The sequence below is a fragment of the Drosophila santomea genome, chromosome 3R, assembly GCF_016746245.2.
Source record: "Drosophila santomea strain STO CAGO 1482 chromosome 3R, Prin_Dsan_1.1, whole genome shotgun sequence".
NCBI lineage: Eukaryota > Metazoa > Arthropoda > Insecta > Diptera > Drosophilidae > Drosophila > Drosophila santomea.
The window spans coordinates 20,506,264-20,524,969 of record NC_053019.2 but is presented as its reverse complement, the minus strand read 5'-3'; the positions used below and the strand labels follow the sequence as shown (position 1 = coordinate 20,524,969).

The window sequence follows — 18,706 nt, the reverse complement described above, 5'->3', positions numbered from 1 at the left end:
GAAATTAAGATATAGATATCGATCGTACTCGCTCTAATTAAACGTTTTAATTTAGTCACTATACAAAACCCTATGTACTACTTTTCGCTTAGCAAATACTTTTTACAAGTTCAGCGCTTGCACTAGTCCTGGTCATAGCTCCACTGACTGGCATCTGGTGTGGATTCCAGCGGATCTTCACACAGTATTCAGTTATATAGGTAGAAAAAAATAGCGTTACGACGAAAAGTACAATCTAAGTGGAAGTAGCAGCAGCAGCAGCAGCATCAGCTGCTCCTGGATATCGATCAACACGTCCTATGTCCTCAGCATTGGCTTGGAGCGAATCGCCGATCTGGAGGACCCTGCTGTTCGGTTCCGTGGCCTGGCCAATCAGGTTATTTATCAAGCAATTTGTGAAACATTCAACTACAAGGTAACACCTAAAGAAATGAGTTGCAACGCCTGGCCTGCACGTTTTAAGAGACTCTATGTACAAAAGGGTAGAAGTCGGCGCCCCTGCAGCGCCCAATCTTAGCTGATGGTGCTGCAGCTGGACACGGTCACGTTGAGAGGATTGTTTGCGCTGCTCACGGCGACGGAGGAACTGCAAGAAAAGGATCACAAGTTAGAATTATAAAGTTTTCGATTAGATGTAGTAGATGTAAAATTTACCGATTGTGACGCATGTGACTCTTGACTAGATCGCTATTGACCAACGCCGCCATCAGGCTCAATTCACCGGCCATAACCGTGGCGCAGACGATCTGTGCCAGCTTCTTGGCGTTGTCTCCTGGCCGGGTGGCGTTCGCTCCGCGGACACCAAGCATTTCCAGGCATGCGCTCTGTCCTGGCAAACCGGTTCCGCCGCCCACAGTTCCCACCTCCAGCGAAGGCATTGTGCAGGTCATGTAAAGGTCCTCGCTGTTCTCCGCCCAGCACTCCATGGCAGTGGAGCAGTTGCTCGAGGTTACATTCTGGGCGGGATCCTGTCCTGTGGCCAAAAAGACAGCGGTCACCATATTGGCGGCATGAGCATTGTTGCCACCAATGCTACCGGCCATGGCGCTGCCTCCCATATTCTTCAGCTTGTTACACTCGACCAGTGTCTTGGCATCCGTTTTCAGCACGGAACGCAGCGTGGCTGCCGGAATGGTACACTCGGTGACCACACGCTTGCCACGTCCCTTAATCCAGTTGATGGCCGCCGGTTTCTTGTCGCAGCAGAAGTTGCCACTCAGCGAAATGATCTGCATGTCGGGAAACTGGCGTTTAATTCGACGCAAGGCCATCTCAGCGCCCTTGGACACCATGTTCATGCCCATGGCGTCGCCGGTAATGGCCACAAAACGAATATACAGCTGTGGCCCATCCATGGCAATGTGGCAGTCCTTGAGACGGCCAAAGCGCGACGTAGAATCGAACTCAGTTTTCACCACCTGGTAGTTTACGTCGTTTTCGATCCAAGATTTTGCCTCGGCCGCGCGAGCAACGCTGGGAAATCTCACACACGGCGCCCGGGTCATGCCCACGTCCTCCACGACAGATCGAACACCACGTACGGAGAGCGCTTTGCAGCCACGATTCGTGGATGCCACTAAAGCACCTTCGGTGGTGGCCATGGGCACGTAGTAGGTCTCGCCGTCTAACAGCAGGGGTCCTGCGTAGCCGACGGGAATGGGAACGTAGCCCAGAACGTTCTCACAGCAGGCGTTCAGCACTTTGCGGTAGTCAAAGTGTTCATAAGGCAAGACATCCAGACGGCCGACCGCCATTTTGGCACGACTGGCGATGATCTGTCGGCGGATTCGTACACCCCGCTCGGGGTCATCCAGTACGGATTCGATTTTGTAGAGTGGGCAGTGAGTGCCACCGGCATGGACAATGGACACAATCTCCTCGTCACTCAAGGACGCTGGTCCACTGCCATCTTCCGTGGAGTTCAGTATATCAAGGCATTCCTGAATTGGGCGTGGTGGCCTTATTGGACCCACCAGTCGGTGGCGCAGAGGCAGCAGCTCCGTCTGCGTTGACGCATTGGCCGAACTCTGATCTTCAATGGTAAATAATAGTTTGCGGCCTGCAGCTGGAATCTCCGCATCATTTTCCTTTACATCCTGTTCCTCGTCAATTGGTGTGGTTTGTGAAGCCTTGGCGGCGATGGCCACTGGACCTGATTGACGCAGCTGATCCGGCAGAGGATCACGATTGTCAAAGCAAATAAACTTAACTACCAATGCGATGAGTACAATTGAGATTACTATGTGATCGGCACTCATGGTCAGCCACCTGAAAAATATGATGTTATGTTAGTTGGTCAATGAATTGGTTTCAAATCCTTGAAACTCACTTGATGATAATGTCGGCGATTTCGCCCGATTCCGTGCGATTATTGCTCACATTCAGACTGAGCGTGGGTGACAGGGTCTTGTCCACGGCATCGTAGTCGCTGCCGGAGAAAGCCACCCGGCTGTAGATGTGCACCGCCATCAGCCCGGTGGTCATGATCAGCTTGACGCGCTGCAGCACGGGATTGGCCTTTTGCTCCTCCTCGGTTAGCGACTTGAGGAGCAGCGAGCCCTTCGCCTTCTCACGCACCACAGACATATCGACGCCGGAGCGGGACAGATCGAAGATCAGCGACAGGCAGGCGGGATAGAAGGTCATGAAGACCACATAGTTGACCAGCACCGAGAGCACGGCAAACATGCAGAGCACCTCCAGGCGCTGTACACCCGACAGTGTGCCCACGCCCACCAGCAGCACCTCCACAATTGTGTCCAGGGATATGGCTGGTCCCAGGAGCTCCAGTCCCCGTGCAATGTTCTGCGTCACCTCCGCTTGGTTACTGCCCGATAGCGCCAGCTGCGCCAGACGGCCAGAGTTGGACAGGTCGATGACCAGCAGCAGGAAGAACAGGGCGTCCCTGAAAGTTAATGGAAGGCGTGTTTAGTTATAAATCTAATTAGCATACTTAGTTTTCTTTTACGACACGGATTTAAAAACTAACAAGCATTTTAAGGGATATTTTATGGGATTTTTAAATGTTACTCACTTCAGTTCGGAGATGTCGCTGCCCAGGAACTTGATGATGGCCGTCGTGAAGATGAAGCTGGAGAAGACCGTGAAGAGGCCGGCGATGCCTGAAAGAGACGAGAAGAGGCGAGATGAGTTTGGAGTCGCATTGGTGGACGGAGGTCGAATCGTTTAGAGCGCACGTGAGAAATGCCAGGGAGTTGCGTTTGGCCGCCTTCAGGTTGCTACCTGCTACTACTTCTACCTGCCCCACCTCTAAAATCTTGGCCAAACATTCCAGTCTTGTGTGGTTTGCGTTTTTCCCAGCTTATTTTTGGGGGGAGCGCGTCAAAATAGTTCGGGGGATGGGTACAAACAATGCCGGTGGATGTTCTAACCACTTTGGTCAACACACGTGCCTCCCGCCCAAAACGAATCGACGGCCCCAGAGTGATGTAATTCCCTTAGTCTCCGTAGTACTCACCCAGCACATATTTGGATCCCAGGCGATGGAGGCTGCAGAACTGGTAGTAGCAGTACAATACGGCCGTGCAGCGCACGATGGTCATCAGGATAACGTCGGCTGCATTGTACTCGGCCTCCAGGCCATCACACGATTGGCTCCATCCGTGACACGGCCTGTGCCGACTGGAGGTGGCCGAACTGCCCATGGTTGGTGGCGGTATGGCACCACTTGCTGCAGATCCAGCTCCAGAGCCGGAAACACCGGCGGCGGCAGCGGATGCGGTGGCTGTGCCCAATCCGCTACTCGCATCCAGGGTGTTGTTCTTGTCCACCGTGAGCATGCAGGCCGTGATGGTCAGCAGGGCCACGATGACCTCCCAGGGATGCGAGGCGCAGAACTCGCCGTGGGCGCGAAACAAACGTCCTATCATGGCTGCGGCGTGTCCGAATCCCGTCCAGATCTGGCCAATCTTGGCTGGCTGTGGAATAAAAAAAAAAAAAACATGGCAATAAGCCGCCCGTCAGTTAACACACTTCTCACTGGGGTTTGGGTTTTCTCAATTACCGAGAGCGGTCACCCTTTTATGTAGTTTATCTCATATTTGCTTTTCTTTTTTTAGTTATTCAACCCAAGGACATTTGAGGCCAGGATGCGGGCCAGGCCAGTCAACTTTTGTGCGCCACATAATCAAGGCAGCAATGGTGAAAAAAAAGGTCGTAGGCAAAAGGGGAAAGGCAAGTTAACTATATCAACAGGGGGGAAAAACATATCGATTTAACTGTTGACACATTCACAGACCCGCAGGCTCTGGCGATAAAGACGAAGACGACCTCTTGGCGGTAAAAAGGAAACGGCGAAACACGTTATTACACTAAGCGGATTTGCACGGGCTGCGTGTCCTTGAGCTCTGGCACGCCTCAATTCCCATCTTCCACCTCGCAATCGCAATCGCTACTTTCCACCATTCCCATGCGATGCAAATCCATGATTGATAGTTTAAGCCGGTCCAAGTTCCGCATGCCGCATGCCGGCAGAGTTCGCGACCGGCTTAATTAAGCCATTGGGCAATCTGGACGGACGATCGCTCGCCCACCACGTGCCCGGCATAAAACATGGCCAGCTCCAGACTATCCATTCAACCGTGATGCTACAAATACAACTACTACAACCCTGCTACTCTGCTACTGCCCCCCAGTTAGACAACGTGCCATAAATATTCAAAAGAGTCCCGCCCAAATGCGCTGCGCTGCGCCGGCGCACAGTCTCTTTTTCGGAGCGAGCGGACTGACTATCTGGCGTCCATAAACAATGTTTTTCATTTTGTTGTAAAAAAAAAAGAGAAAATAAACAAATAAATATGCTAAATAAATCAAATGCCACTTTGGCACGCCAAGAGGCGACGCTGGATTCCGGCGATTTACGAGTGCGACGAGTACCAGCACCAAAGTGGCTGAGCGTTTTGTAATCTGAAGCCTTGGAGGCCATAAACCATCAGCAGCACTCAGGGAACAAGCATCCTTTTCGGTCTTTATGGGATGCACCATACACTGGCAGGAATTAAGCTCCCAAAAGGAATTGGTATCTTAAAAGGCGACCATTGGGGTTGAGACAGAAAAATACTTACAAAGATGAAGCTACTTGATAAAGATGATACTACTAATTATTAGATTGAATAACATTTCAATCTTTTAAGAATGCAGTGTTTTGAAACTCTGTTAATAGAATTATGTTCTCAGTATCCTAGCAAGTCTTAGTTCTTTATTTTCTAGCTGCGCAACTTCAAACCTACATATTTTATTAATGGACTACAAAAAGTGCATCTGCCGAAAAATTCCACTCTGAAGTTTCCCTTGCAGTTAGAGGCAAACTGAAAGATCGAGTAATGATTTTTATTGACTCAAAAGTTGCACGTCAAGGGCCTCCACAGTGTGAGCAAGTAAAGCCTCCAAATGCGATCGTTAAAAGCGCGAAGCATAAACAATTCCTCAATATACAAAAACCGGAGCAACAAATGTGATGTTTCCTTCACTCACTGAATGTGGCTCAAATGGAAGACCCGCGAATGGCCGGCAATTGTTGGGTTATTTTTGGTAGGTGTTTTATGGCGAAAATCGGAGGAGGGGTTTCCCGGTGGCCAAAGGCCAGGGCTGCGAGTGGGTGTGGATCAAGATCATAATCCTCAGGGAGCAGTACATGTGTCAGTCAGTACATGTCAGAAGTCGAGTGTAAAGTTATCATATGTTTGTCTAAGCAAAATTCTCAAGGGGATTTTAAGTAAGCGCCAATTCCGTGGAACAATCTTCATTTACTGCGAAAAATATTCTGTGCAAGCACGCCCCGAAAAATAATTGAAATATTCAAGTGTGAAATTTTCGAATGTCGTTTTTTGATTCTTGGTTTACTTTTAATGGCGCACAAACAAATTTGAAGGAAAAACTCAAATAAACAGTGTCAAATTCATTCATTCAATTACAAAAATATTTTAAAACACTTTCTATTTATATTTATACAAGAGCTAATAAAACCACACGTATTATGCAGTTGAATATTTTGACCTGACTTGCAATTTCCCAAGCGGTTTTCCTGTTTTTCTGGTCTAATTTTCCTCAATTTCCTGCTTTGGACCTCATTGAAAACAATTGAACTGATGATGCGGAGTCGAAGTCAAAACGCATTTTGCACTAGAACAAAGCTCCACAGTGCCTGATGTTGATTATTTGCCATCAAAGGTCCATCAAATGGGTGTGAAAAACATGACAGGAAAACCAATGGAGTGCGGACTCCACCCTGTGATCTTCCCAAGAAATCGTATTGAGAGCGGGTGTGACGTAAATGCAGAGTTGGAATTGCCAAAGCACAACGAGAAATTAGACAAATTTTTCATTTTCATTCAAATGTTTATTCTCGGTCGCTGTTTTACAACCGAAGTAGCGGGGAACAACAATTAACGAGGGCGCCGCTAATATCTGTTGAATGGCGAAATGTTTAAATTTAGCCCCACAGAACGTCCGAATGCCCGAGCAGCAGGAAAAAGCAACTGAAATCCGGAGAAATAGAAGAAAACCGTATTCTTTCTTCTCGTTTTTTTTTTTTTTGGGGCGGGGGGCGGGGGGCAAGGACGGCGGCCCCAAGGAGCGCGAAAGACCTTTTCATTTGGCAACAAACGCTCCGGCGTGTGAGTGTGTGTGTGCGTAAAAGTATCTGTGTGTGCGCCTGCATTGTTTTGCATACTTTTTCGTTTACATTTGAAAGCACTCGCCGAACGGATGTGGCGGCCGACCTCAACCTTATGGCCATAGAAAACAATTGTGGAGGATAGAGGAGGATTTGGCCTGGGGAATAACTACCAAAATAAATAAATGTATTCGAAAGCGAGAAAAATGTGTAAGTACAATCGACGCGATTCAACGATGACGCCTACTAAGCAACTGATAAGAAAACACAAATAGTAATACTGAAATAACAAAAGTGAGTATCACTCAAACAAAAATGGCCACTGAGCATTTGTTCTGCAAGTAAAAATCCAAAAATAAAGGCATGACTTTATTTTAGCTCAGTTGGTTGGCAGTTAAATGTGGTTTTAATCTGAAATAGCCAAGCTAGGTACTTCTTAATATTATCTTAAACAATTTAAGCTGCATATTTGCATAAGATGAACATTTTAGAGTGCGCATTTTAATTCTTTCTCGGAAAAGCAGCATTTACATTCATATCTTTTAATTGTAATCCTGTTCTGAATTCCAGCAAACTCTTCTACCAATATTATTCTGCATAAATAATTAAAGTTGTTAAACTTTCGGGGGTATTATTACTTATATGTAGCAATGGAAAAGGGAGAAAGAAATTCTTTAGAGACCCCCACAAAAGAAACTGGGGTAAAACCCAAGTGCTTGGGGACCCAATAAAACCGAAATTCTGCGAAAATATCGAGCGACGCGTGCAGCATTTGCATTTCCCAAAATTGAACTGGCAGTCACTTCGCCAATCCCAATTAATATGCCCAATGGGTAATGGGTGTGGGTCCAATTGTCGGGCTACCCAGAAATCAGAAAAAAAAGGGGAGATCGCGATGCGTCACGATTTGTCTTGGTTTTATTCTTCGTTTTTTTGGGGAGAGGGCGAATGGGTTTTCCGGGAATCTGCGGCTAACAGCATGTTTATTTATGGTTGCGGAAATTTTCCATATAATTTGGCTTTGTTATTGCACAAATTTTCTGGCAATTAACACCCCAGAATTTAGCACAAAGATGCTAAAAGATAAAAGCCCTGACTGACTTAATTTAATCAAGTGTTTAGGACTTTCCCCTTAGGTAGTTAAAAAAAAAAGGAAGAAAGTGTTAAAAGTGTGCCTGAATTCTTCTAGGTGAACGCGTATTTTTCTGGCTAGCATCTAAAATATTTGTATATATTTTCCTCAATTTATTTTCGACTACTGCACCCCATGCAAATTATTGCAATTAACGCCTCCGATTTATGGCTGTTTGTTGTTATTCGCTGGTTTTGATATGATCGACATGAGTAAAAGTTTGGACTTTGATTTAAACAAAACCAAATTCGAGAATGCCGTGTGTATAGCTGCCCCGAAAGTCCAGTACTTTCCCAAGGCATTCAGTCGCACGTGTTTATGTGCTTTTCCTCACAAGTGTTGGATTCGACAACAGATTCGTACAGTTTGTTTATTATTTGGGCTAAGACCATCGGGCATATATAAACTGCTCTTGGCCAAAGTGAATTTGGCAAATTTGCCACCTGTATACCGTGTAAAGTTCCAAGTAAAGCCAACTCATCAGTATATGCTCTAATATAATGAATCAAAAAGCGAGCCAGGTTCCAAGCCACCTCAATTTTTGGGGCGGAGAAATGGAGGGACACTCGGCGTGGCCATGCATTAATTTATCCAATTAATATTTAGGGGCTCTAACGCCATTTTATGGATTAAGTTATTTGCTTTCACTTATATAACAGCATTGTGTGCCCTTAAAACACTTATTTTTCACGGCCAAACGAGGAAAAGAATATTTATAATTTTTATAGCTTTTTTTCAAAGAACGCTTGTGGTATTTTTCATAAAAAATGCATAGGCTGACACTTGGCAATGAATAAGTAAATTAAACTGGTTGGTTTGGCTAGAATGCATTTGGTTTTTAATTATTCATAAAATATTTATGAGAAGTATGCACTCACAGAAGACTTCTTTTCCGTTTGGTACATCAATATTTCATAGGCTTAAAAGAAGTTTAGTTTTCTCAAATGATAATTTATGATATTTATATTTAAGTATCTAGAGAGACTGAGCAGAGGTATTAAAGTAAGCTACGTCATGTCTCACTGTAAAGATACAAGAACTAATTGCCTCAGGAACCGGACGGATGTGCAGATGTATCTTTTCTGCGTAGCCGTCGAGTCTGGAGATCTTCAATCTTGCAACTTGTTTTCCGCCTCTCAACGTTTCTCCACAAATCGTTGGCTAGAATGCAATAAAGAGCGTGAGTCATGTGGCCACTTGTTCTACTTCTTTTCTGATCAGACCCGATAGCTACTACAGTGGTAGTAGCTAATGGTAGTTGGCGAAGATTGTGACTCATTTGGCAGGGCTAAAACCATTTGCGTTTATAGTGCAAGTGGCGTGGGATTGGGGGCAACTCATTACCAACGGTTGCCAGTTGATGTTGCAAGATTGATAAGGCACACATAGATCACAAACTGGCGCACACGAAAAGGGGTTAAACGGGATTGATGGGCCAGTGCTGCGGAAAGTGGCCCCATTCGGTTCGATAAGATAGTAAAAACAGGGTCAAAGTCAGAATATTAACATAGATATTTACTACGTAGATCGCACTTTCATTTTGACGTTGTTAATTTGGGCACTTTATTCGCTGTCAATGGCCAAATTCTTATCAGCCATTGGCAATCGATGCCATTGGCCATTCCCAGATATTCAGATATTCAATAAAAGCCAAATCGAGTTCGAAAAGCAATCAGAAACACTTGCCACGTAGATTAATGCAGACATTAGATGATAAGAAGGCGAAAACATTTTCCATTCAACTTCGGGGGAAATAAAGAAAACAATCTAAAACACTTTTTAAAGCATTTTTTTCCGCTTGCCAGCAGTTTTTGTGTAATTTACAAGTTGCCAAACAAAAAGTAAAAGTTGTCGCGTGAGGCACAAATAAATAAATTAATAAAACGACAAACTCAAACGGCGATGAGAAGAAAAAAACAGTTTTACTTTCTACCAAATATGCGAATGCTGCTAATTTGTATGCATGTGAGGCGGGCCAAAAAAAAAAAAAAAAAAAAAACCTTAGGAAGTCTTTAAAAAACAGTTGTGTTTTTCGAGCGAAACAATGGCAAAAGTTAAACAAAGTAAAACCCACAGACTTTGCACATCAAAAGATTTCTTTTCAGCCTGTTCTCCAGCAGCAAAGGGAAAAACTTTTACAAACTGTTGGATTTCAAATTGAAAAAAGTACTTAAATCAAAGTTAAAGTTTCAAATTAATTCCTTGGCCGCTCCTTCAGATGTTTCGATGTTACGATGCTGAGACTGACATGTGTCAATAGATTATGTTAATCAGGTGCTCCAGCATCGCGATATCATCTCCATCAGCATCATCATCATCATCTCCATCAGCATCATCATCATCACCGCCATCAGCATCTCATCCTCTTGGCCAGCGCTTGACATTGACCCACTTAACGGTTGGTCCATCGATTCGCGTTGACCACAACGCCGTTAACCATCCAAAAGCTACCAAAAAACCAAGAAAACCGAACCAAAAACGCTGCGAGGCTAAAACCGGAACCGTTCGCAATGAAATAGAAAGTTTTGTCTTTTTTTGGGGCTTCAGCCGTCATTGCTTTAAAACGGGAAGAAACCGAGGGCTTGGGTTTGACTACGCAAACTATGGAAATTTCAATAAAAAGTTTGATAGAATGCGGTTGAGAAACTATGCATGGAATTTCATAAATTCCCTCTAAATTAGAAACTACAAAGGGAAGGATATGATTTGTTTATATATCGATTGGAAATTTAATTACGAACTCAACGAGGTATGACATTCCATATTTGGAGCAATATTTTCAATGTTATACTTATATTTATAATCGCAAAAACACAGAAAATCGATTTTCGGCTATAATTCAAAATCATCATAAAAAATTGCACAAAATTTGAAAGAAATAAAATTATTTGTTGTAAACACAGTTCGATTTGAAATTTAATTACGAACTTAACGAAGTATTCTCAGATTCTGTAGCAAGCTGCAGAGATTATATGTATATCTTATCAGTTTAACGATATGATAAAGATAAGAAGTATTGTATTATTTACATAAATAGATATTTATTTTGAAGCTATTTTTTACTCGCATAGATAAACAAGGCAGATGTAAAGTAAACGACCTTATCGAGGGAATTCAACATAGTTAATGACTACAAAATGCTTTAATGGAATTAAGACTGCTCTTGATTGCTTCTGTTTTCCCATTGTATTTTAATTAATGCTATTCAACCGCTTAATTGTTAACATCCCTTGAAATTCGTCCTTAAGCTAAAGTTCCTCAAGACTATTAACTTCCCAGCCCTGGAATACGAATATTACGAGTATTTCCTGGGAACATGGTGATGTTTGCCGGTATTGAACGCGAATTAATTTCATATTCATTTTATGCAAACACTTTCCGAGTGTTTAGGATTGCCACACTTGAAATACAAAGTAAATGCATCTGCGTGGCAGCTTTTGCCTCTTGCTTTTGGCTAATCGACATTTTTGGTGTCGGCACGTGCAGGCAACAACTTGGCATTACATTTGGCGTTAAATCGGTTGCATATATTATAAATAATATTAAGTATTTCAGTGCTGGCAGTCAGCTAATTGGTGAAGCCCGCCGTCATCACCATCGTTGTAGTCGCGATTCGGTTAATTGCCCATTAACATGACTGTTGCGCCTGCGATCGCGAGTCGAGAAATAAACCAACCTTTGTTAACAAATTAAGCAATCTAAGCTATTATTAAATAAACCATAATTGAAATGCGCCGCCATAGGCGATGTTTTGGCCAAGGTTTTGTTTGTTTGTTTTTTATTTGCCAATGCGTCGGTCGCATCCCCAGTTTCAGTTGTCTGAGACGCGACGATTCGCAATCACGCTAAGTAAAGCTGCCTTCATGCTCGGTTTGCCATTTGGCCAAAACCAAAACCAACACAAACAAAAAATATAAAAGAAAAAAACGTCTGAAAACACGGCCACTTTAATCACAGCGACACCCACATCATTATGTCTCGGATGCACACACATCATCATTAGCATTAGGCCCTATCTGAATCAGAATCAGTATCTGAATCTGAATCTGAATCTGTAAATGTATCTGTATCTGAATCGCAATCGAATGGGGAATGGAAAGGAGAAGGGTTATCATCATTGCCTGTCATCTGCCACATAAGCGCTCGTAAAGTGGGCAACTTTGGTTGGCTGCCTCTGCTTTCTGGCAGCTTGTTGCAAATTTGAATTTTAATTCGACCTTCGGCAAAGGAAGGGAAAAAGGGAAAAGGCATTTTTATCGCCGCTCCGCCGGTTCTCTGATGTTTGCCGGATGCAATTTCAATTTCCAATCACAGTCATATTACACGGCTTCATGGATTACATGCCGAGATAGGGGCAAAAACCAAAAACGAAAGAAATGAAAACGATGGGAGGGAGTTCTCCACCGCCCACTCATTTCCCCTGCAATTTCCGCGCCTCCCGATGCCTTTTTTTTTTTTTATTTTTGGTGGCTTAAACAGAAATTGATTTGAGTTGCTTCGGTGCTCACATGGTGAGTGTGTGTGATTTTTCGCTATGCGGGCAGCTCGAAGAGTTCTTATCAAGCATACTCTACTATCAGTCCTCGTTGACCGAAATCAGCAGGTTAGCCAGAATAAATCAATTGGATTAATGCGAAAGCACTTGCAATCAAAAGTTTCCCAAAGTGAATCATGTCCGTGAATTAAAATCGTTTCCACTGAAATGACATTGATGATGAGATAAATAGTAAATAGATCGCCAAGTGCAAATCATCGTGTCAGCGAAAGTGTGAGATATTTCGTGTTGAGAAATAAATTGTACGGCCAACGGAAACCTTAATGTGTAATAACTTATTGGTACGTGATGATGGCGATGAAAAATAAGCAGAATTCTGCAACAATTTGCCAAACAAAATAGCGTTCCAATAAACTGCCAGAATTAATATTCATTCATTAATATTTTCGCTTGCACTACGTCAAGCGGGTAATTATAAGAACTTATTTTGGGTATAAGTACAAGAAGTATTTTACAATAACAAGATTTTTATAGACTCACGTCATACAGCAAATACCTATTGATTGGCTATGGAAAATACAAAGTAGTGATTTTCTAAACTAAATTAAAGAACCGAGATAAGAAGACAACCAATGCAGGATTAATAGAAAGCATCGACTTAAATAAGGGAAAATGAATCAGTGGCATACATGCCAATCTTGTTCGATTTTAGCTAAGCACACATCATTAATTTATAAGTCCTGTCTTCCAGCCGATAATCCATTTATAATCTGATTAATAGCCAGCCCACATATACATCCATGTTTGTTTTCACAACCTTATCTGCGGAATATCCGACGAAGATTCCCCCCCCTAAACCTCCCAACCAGCAAAAAGCGGCGCATTATGGGAATTAATTAAATCGAGGCACATGAAGAGAATGTTATAAATTGCACAAATATTTTCCTCGTCGATGGAAAGACCTCGCCAATAATAATGGCCTGACTTTGAAGTTTGATTATATACCCAGTGTGAGGGTCGCCAAATGTCTTCCCACCGGCAGAACTCGGCGAACCAACCACCAACAATCAACAACCAACAGCTAACAACTAACAATCAACAAACAAACGACGAGTGTAGATTCACCACGTTGCGGCTGCGTTTGTGCAATATTTGCCAGACCTTTTGGTAAAAGGCCGTTTGCTGCAAGTACGCGTGATTGGTTGTGATAGGTTACTCAGTTCCTCAGTTCCTCGGTATCTTTGTTACTCGGTTTCTCAGTTTCTCGGTTCCACACAGCCGAGAGTTTGGCAAACAAAAGACGATTAGAGAATAAGTCGCTTCGGTTAATGTAATTATGGGCGTTTTATTGGCTGGGGCCAGGGGATCGCAGACAAGTGCCACAGCCCGGCTTCTGCATTGCTCAAATATTTGGTTCGCTTGCAACGTCGTTGCTCAAAGTTTGTTTGACCGGCGTAAATAAACAACGTGCCTAGCCATGGGTGGCGACAATAAAAATCACGACACACAGCCAACACAGACAACAGCCAACAGCCACAGAAACAACATGCTGCTTAAGCTGCTAGTGCAACACGGCAAGAAATTGATGCTATAAAAGAAATCTTTTATTGAAGAGGGCAATGTAGCGAAGGATAGAAAACCATATGGAAAATGCAAGTATTCAATTCATTCGATTTCCTAAACCACATGTAACTGACATGTTATTACCAAGCTTATGTTTCTTTATCATAATGCAAGTGTAATACTTTGAGGATTAAATATATAGACATAACATTTAGATAGCTGAATTATGATCAGTTTGGCGATCTTCAAACAAGTTATAGCACCCACCAAATTTTGGGCGCAGTGTGCAGTGGCAACATGAGCATGTGGCAAACAGCATGTGACATAGACAACTTGGCAGCGGGAGCTGCAATTGCATCCGCCCCGAACTTGGCCGGTTGGCAAGTTGGTTATGCCATAAACCAATGCGTAAAGTTGACGCATTTTACCTGCGTTACGCTTTGTTTCGAATCCGATACGATACGATGTGATCCGATCGGATTGGATTGGTGGTATGGTGGTATGGTTGGTGTTGGTAGTGTTGCGTCGTCTGGCAGCCGTTGCCATTAAGAGTCATCAGCATTCAAGGCGGTCAACTACGAATTCGGAGTGCCAATTGCTTGGTTCGGCGAGTTTTCGTTTACGTGTCGAACAAAAAACGGGTTGGGGAGTTAAAGACTCCATAAGACCTGCAATTGCAGGTGGGAAAGACTGAAGCGCAGGCTAAAATCGCAGTTGGTAGTTGCAACGGTTTTCTTGCCACTACGCCACTTCTGAACCCTGAACATGAAAATGTTGACTGGTTTTTCTTCATTGGCGACCTCAATTTACAACAACAACAGCTCAGTAACTGCACACAAGTCCAGAAATAAAATGAAAAGTTGTGGCCCCTGTCAGTTTTGATCGAGGAGTTATGCAAAACTCTTTGAAGACTTGTCTTTACTTTTTACTCAATATCCATCAACTTGAGGCGAGTTTCGTTGTGATGCAATCTCTTTAATTAATGGGTATTTGAGTGTCTTGAGATAGATGACTTTAAGATTGTTGCAAGCCAATTAGAAGTAAGAAATCGATTTGGTTTAGTGGGTGAAAAAGTCGTTCTTTTGCGAACGAAAACTTTGCGCTTCGGTCGATTTAATTGGTTAGTGGACCCAAAAGCCATGCTGGTGCCTCAGTTTTCATTAGTTTCGGTTGCAGCAACATCTTCGCCTTGTTTGCATCTTTTTTTTGGGGCTCTAATGCGGGCCTAATAAACATAAACTTTGATATGTTTATGCCAGAAGTGCGTGTTGGTTTCGTGAGATGCTGGTTTTGTTTGTATTTGCATGCGGTTGGTCGGTTTGCCTTTTGTTTGCATTTGCGTTTGTGCATGTGCTTGAGCCGGAGTTATTTGCATTTCAAAGTGAGTCCACAACCGAGACTCAAATCAAGGGGGCCCTTGGGGGTAGGGACTAATTCGAGCCGATTGAACATCGATTTTATAGCCCCATTTTTTTTTTGTTTTCGTTACGACCATCCGCAACAAAGGGTTTCGCATCTGGCCTTCGTTGGAAGTTGGCCTAAAGCGGCGGAAATGTGTAGCCATCAATGTGCAATGTGAATGTGGATGTGGATGTGGATGGCTTGGCTTTGCAATAGCGCTTGAAGGTGATCGGAAAAAGAGGCAACGACGATTTCCAAAGTCATGCTCTCAATACCAGAAATCAATGGGGGTGGAGATGTGAAATACCTAACATACCCGCCGACTACACTCGGGAAATATAAGAGCAACTTTCAGATATTCACATTTATTTCCTAAAATCTATTATTTACGGTTTTTATGAAACACTATTCAATATTCTACGTTATTTGGTAAATTTACTTTTTTTCTTTTTTTTTTTTGTTGGCACTAGAAAACTGTTTCTGCGGGTTTACTCATCGCTCGGCGATTTGGCATCGCAATTTGCCAGAAATAACAACAATTATGCTTGCCATGATGACGATGATGATGATGAAATTGCAGGCTGAAAATCGCGCACGCGTTTTGCATGCGACTTGGCGCGCGTTTAGCTAATCGCGCAATCTGCGGACGGGCGGACAGACTCACGTACGCAGGCGGGCGGCACATGACCAATTTCAGTGGCCAACACGAAGAGCAGGAGGTGCAGATAGGCCAGCACAGGCGGTTGAAAGAGAGAGAGAGAGAGAGAGAGAGACAGCAGATACACCACAGGCACGACGAGCGTACTGCGCATGCGTGCGGTTTAAAACGCGTGCAAGTCGCGCGCGCTTTTGCAGGTGGCGGAGAAAGTTACCAGCACTGAAACCACTTTTTTTCGGTCCGTCGCTGCTGCCTGACTATTGTTGCTGCTGCCCAAACTACATTGGCTTACATATATATATACACATACTTCTGGTACAAAAAAAAAATTAAAAATAAATAAAGAAAAGAAACGAGAGAGTAAAATGCCAGTCCATAAAACCGAAAAAGAAGCGCGGCCAGCGTTAAATGAAAATAAATTTGTTTAAAAAACCAAATCGAAGTTGGGCAAAGCCAAAGTCGCGCAGCGGTGAGAGCAAAAGTTATGAAATCGCCGCCAATGGAATCCCAAGTCGAATTGGTATCAATGAATTTACAGTGTGGGTCAAGCAAATAGCAGCACTAAGGAAGAATTGAGTATGGGGGGAATTCCATGAATGAGCTGCTTTGTAGCATGATCTATTTGAGTATTGACATTGACGAGACTGACTGCAGTATGCCATAACTATAATTTCGATCTCGGCTGTCTGCGCAAGAGCTTGGCACAAAAATCGAGTGTGAACACAGCAGAAAGCAAGCCAAAGCCAAACCCAAACCCAAACTCTTTCGCAACTCTTGGCGCCCCGAGCAACTGGATTGGCCTGTAATTGAATAATATTACTACTCACTCGGCTGGCGGGCGCAGCAGCAACAAAAACTGAGCAATAAAATGCAATGAAACCAACAAAAAAAAAACAAGGAAGCGGCAATGCACTTGACAAAGCTGCTTCACTTGTTGCAGCAGTTTTATGGTTTATGTTTTTCTACATCATTTTTATTTTTATTTTTTTTTGTTTTTTGTTGGTTTTTGCTTTTGTGGCCACTGCATCGGCGGCGACTGTGTGGCATGTTTCACTTTTGCTTTTAATAGCCAGATGCTGTTGCTGTCTGTCGACTGAGACGGTGATGAAGATGAAGTCGTCATCCGACGGCGTTTTTTTCGGAATTTGTTTTGGATTTTTGAAATTGCCGCACTTCACATAACCGTAATACGCCTTCAGCCGGTTTTTATATATACCATACATACATACATACATATCTATATATATATATTTAGTTGTGTATCGCGTCTGCATTTCTGTCGCTGCCAGATGTCGCCCATTTCGATTTTTGGTGAATTGGTAAAGTGGGAAACAGGCCAAGGAAATCAACTGCCAACGAGAAAGTAGTAGTACTTTCTTTCTACCAAAAACGCACAGTGGCGTCAGGAAATGAAATGAAATCAAATGAAATGTTGACAGCGCAGCAGGATGTTACAGTAAACTCCTGCCGATTTGGTTCAAGTGGGTTTTTTTTTTACACGGAAGGATGCGCAAAATATGTGACATCTATGTAATGTTACTAAAAAAGAAGGCATTGACTCTAAAATGCAGTACTATTGGTTCATATTACTTAAACAAAATATATAAATTTTGAATCTTCTACTTCAACTGATTTTTGGTTTCAAAATCTCTATCAGCTCCAAAGTAATCTATTTATCTTTTCTTCATCCAACGCTCCCGTGCTCAAGTGGCTTTTGCTTTTCGAAGAGAAAGTTGTCCAACATGTGTTCCCACTGCAGGCCAAGAACTTTTAATAGACGGCGACGTGTTGCCCACCGAGTGATAAGATTGGGGAGCCCCAATTGCATAACTGTCTACTAACCAAATAATTGGATCCAATGTGCAACCAATTATGTTGTTCTCAATGGAAATGCGATCTCGTATCCAATGGGAACCAATTGGCCAATCAGTAGAACGTATGCTTCTTGGAATTTTGTAGCCAAAGAAGGGGAACCTTATCGAGGAAGAGTGGTGACCCCCAAAAAATCGAAAATAGAACCCAGAACTAACCTTGCTTTTCGACGAGGAACCGATCGGTTGCTTGGAGATCGACAATGGTTGACAAACGGTTGACACGCGCCTTAATCCACAAAAGAAATGCTAATGAGGATCTCTATGGTGGAGTGCGGTTTCCAGTTGGTTTCCAGTTTTGGGCGCTAACTAGTTCTTTTCAGTTTGTCAACTTTCTGCGAGCGAATCCACATAGTTTCTTGCACGACGTGTTGTTTGGCTTACATTTATATAACCACTAATTGCAGCACTTTCGTTCGCGTATTTCGATTTCTACTTTATTTGGCTAACAAATTGTTAAATGTGCAAAACATACGGAAACTCTACGTTTTGGTTATCTTTCCCTTTTTTTTTTTTTTCTGCAGGGCGCACACTCGATTTGTTGTATTTGTGTTGTTGGCAGTGCGGCTGTGGCCCGGTTAAATATCGATATTCTCGCGGATCGGGCTAACTGGCTAGTTGGCTGCGCGGCGACTCTCTGCCATGGGAAATCCTGGCGTGCGGAAATATAAACTGTTTAGCTGCGAGCTCCCAAACGAATTGAATCACTGTTTCTTCCGCGTACACAACTTCACGCAGAAACAGCTGTTTGCTAAGTATGACCAGATGGCGAATTTCACATAAAACCAAACCTCTCAGCTATCGATAATTGGCAGCTGTTGTTATCGAATAAGTAATAGAGTAGTTTTTACGCACTAAAGAAAAACGTTATCTTAATGTTTTTAAAGTGATGTAACAATATTATATTAACTGAAATGCACACTCATTTCTTATTATGTCAAATAGCCCTCTT

At 43.2% G+C, this 18,706-nt stretch overlaps 1 protein-coding gene across 1 annotated transcript; it reads right to left on the bottom strand.

Annotated features, from left to right (window-relative positions):
- Positions 1-4: 4 nt before the first annotated feature.
- Positions 5-18,509, bottom strand: LOC120453078 (3-hydroxy-3-methylglutaryl-coenzyme A reductase). The gene is made up of 6 exons (XM_039637605.2): positions 17,914-18,509; positions 3,479-3,938; positions 3,035-3,122; positions 2,330-2,905; positions 655-2,268; positions 5-586 (listed from the first exon to the last, which is right to left on the bottom strand). The coding sequence occupies exons 2-6, from the start codon at positions 3,888-3,890 to the stop codon at positions 514-516; spliced, it is 2,763 nt and encodes a 920-aa protein (XP_039493539.1). The 5' UTR covers positions 3,891-3,938; positions 17,914-18,509; the 3' UTR covers positions 5-513.
- Between the last annotated feature and the right edge of the window lie 197 nt (positions 18,510-18,706).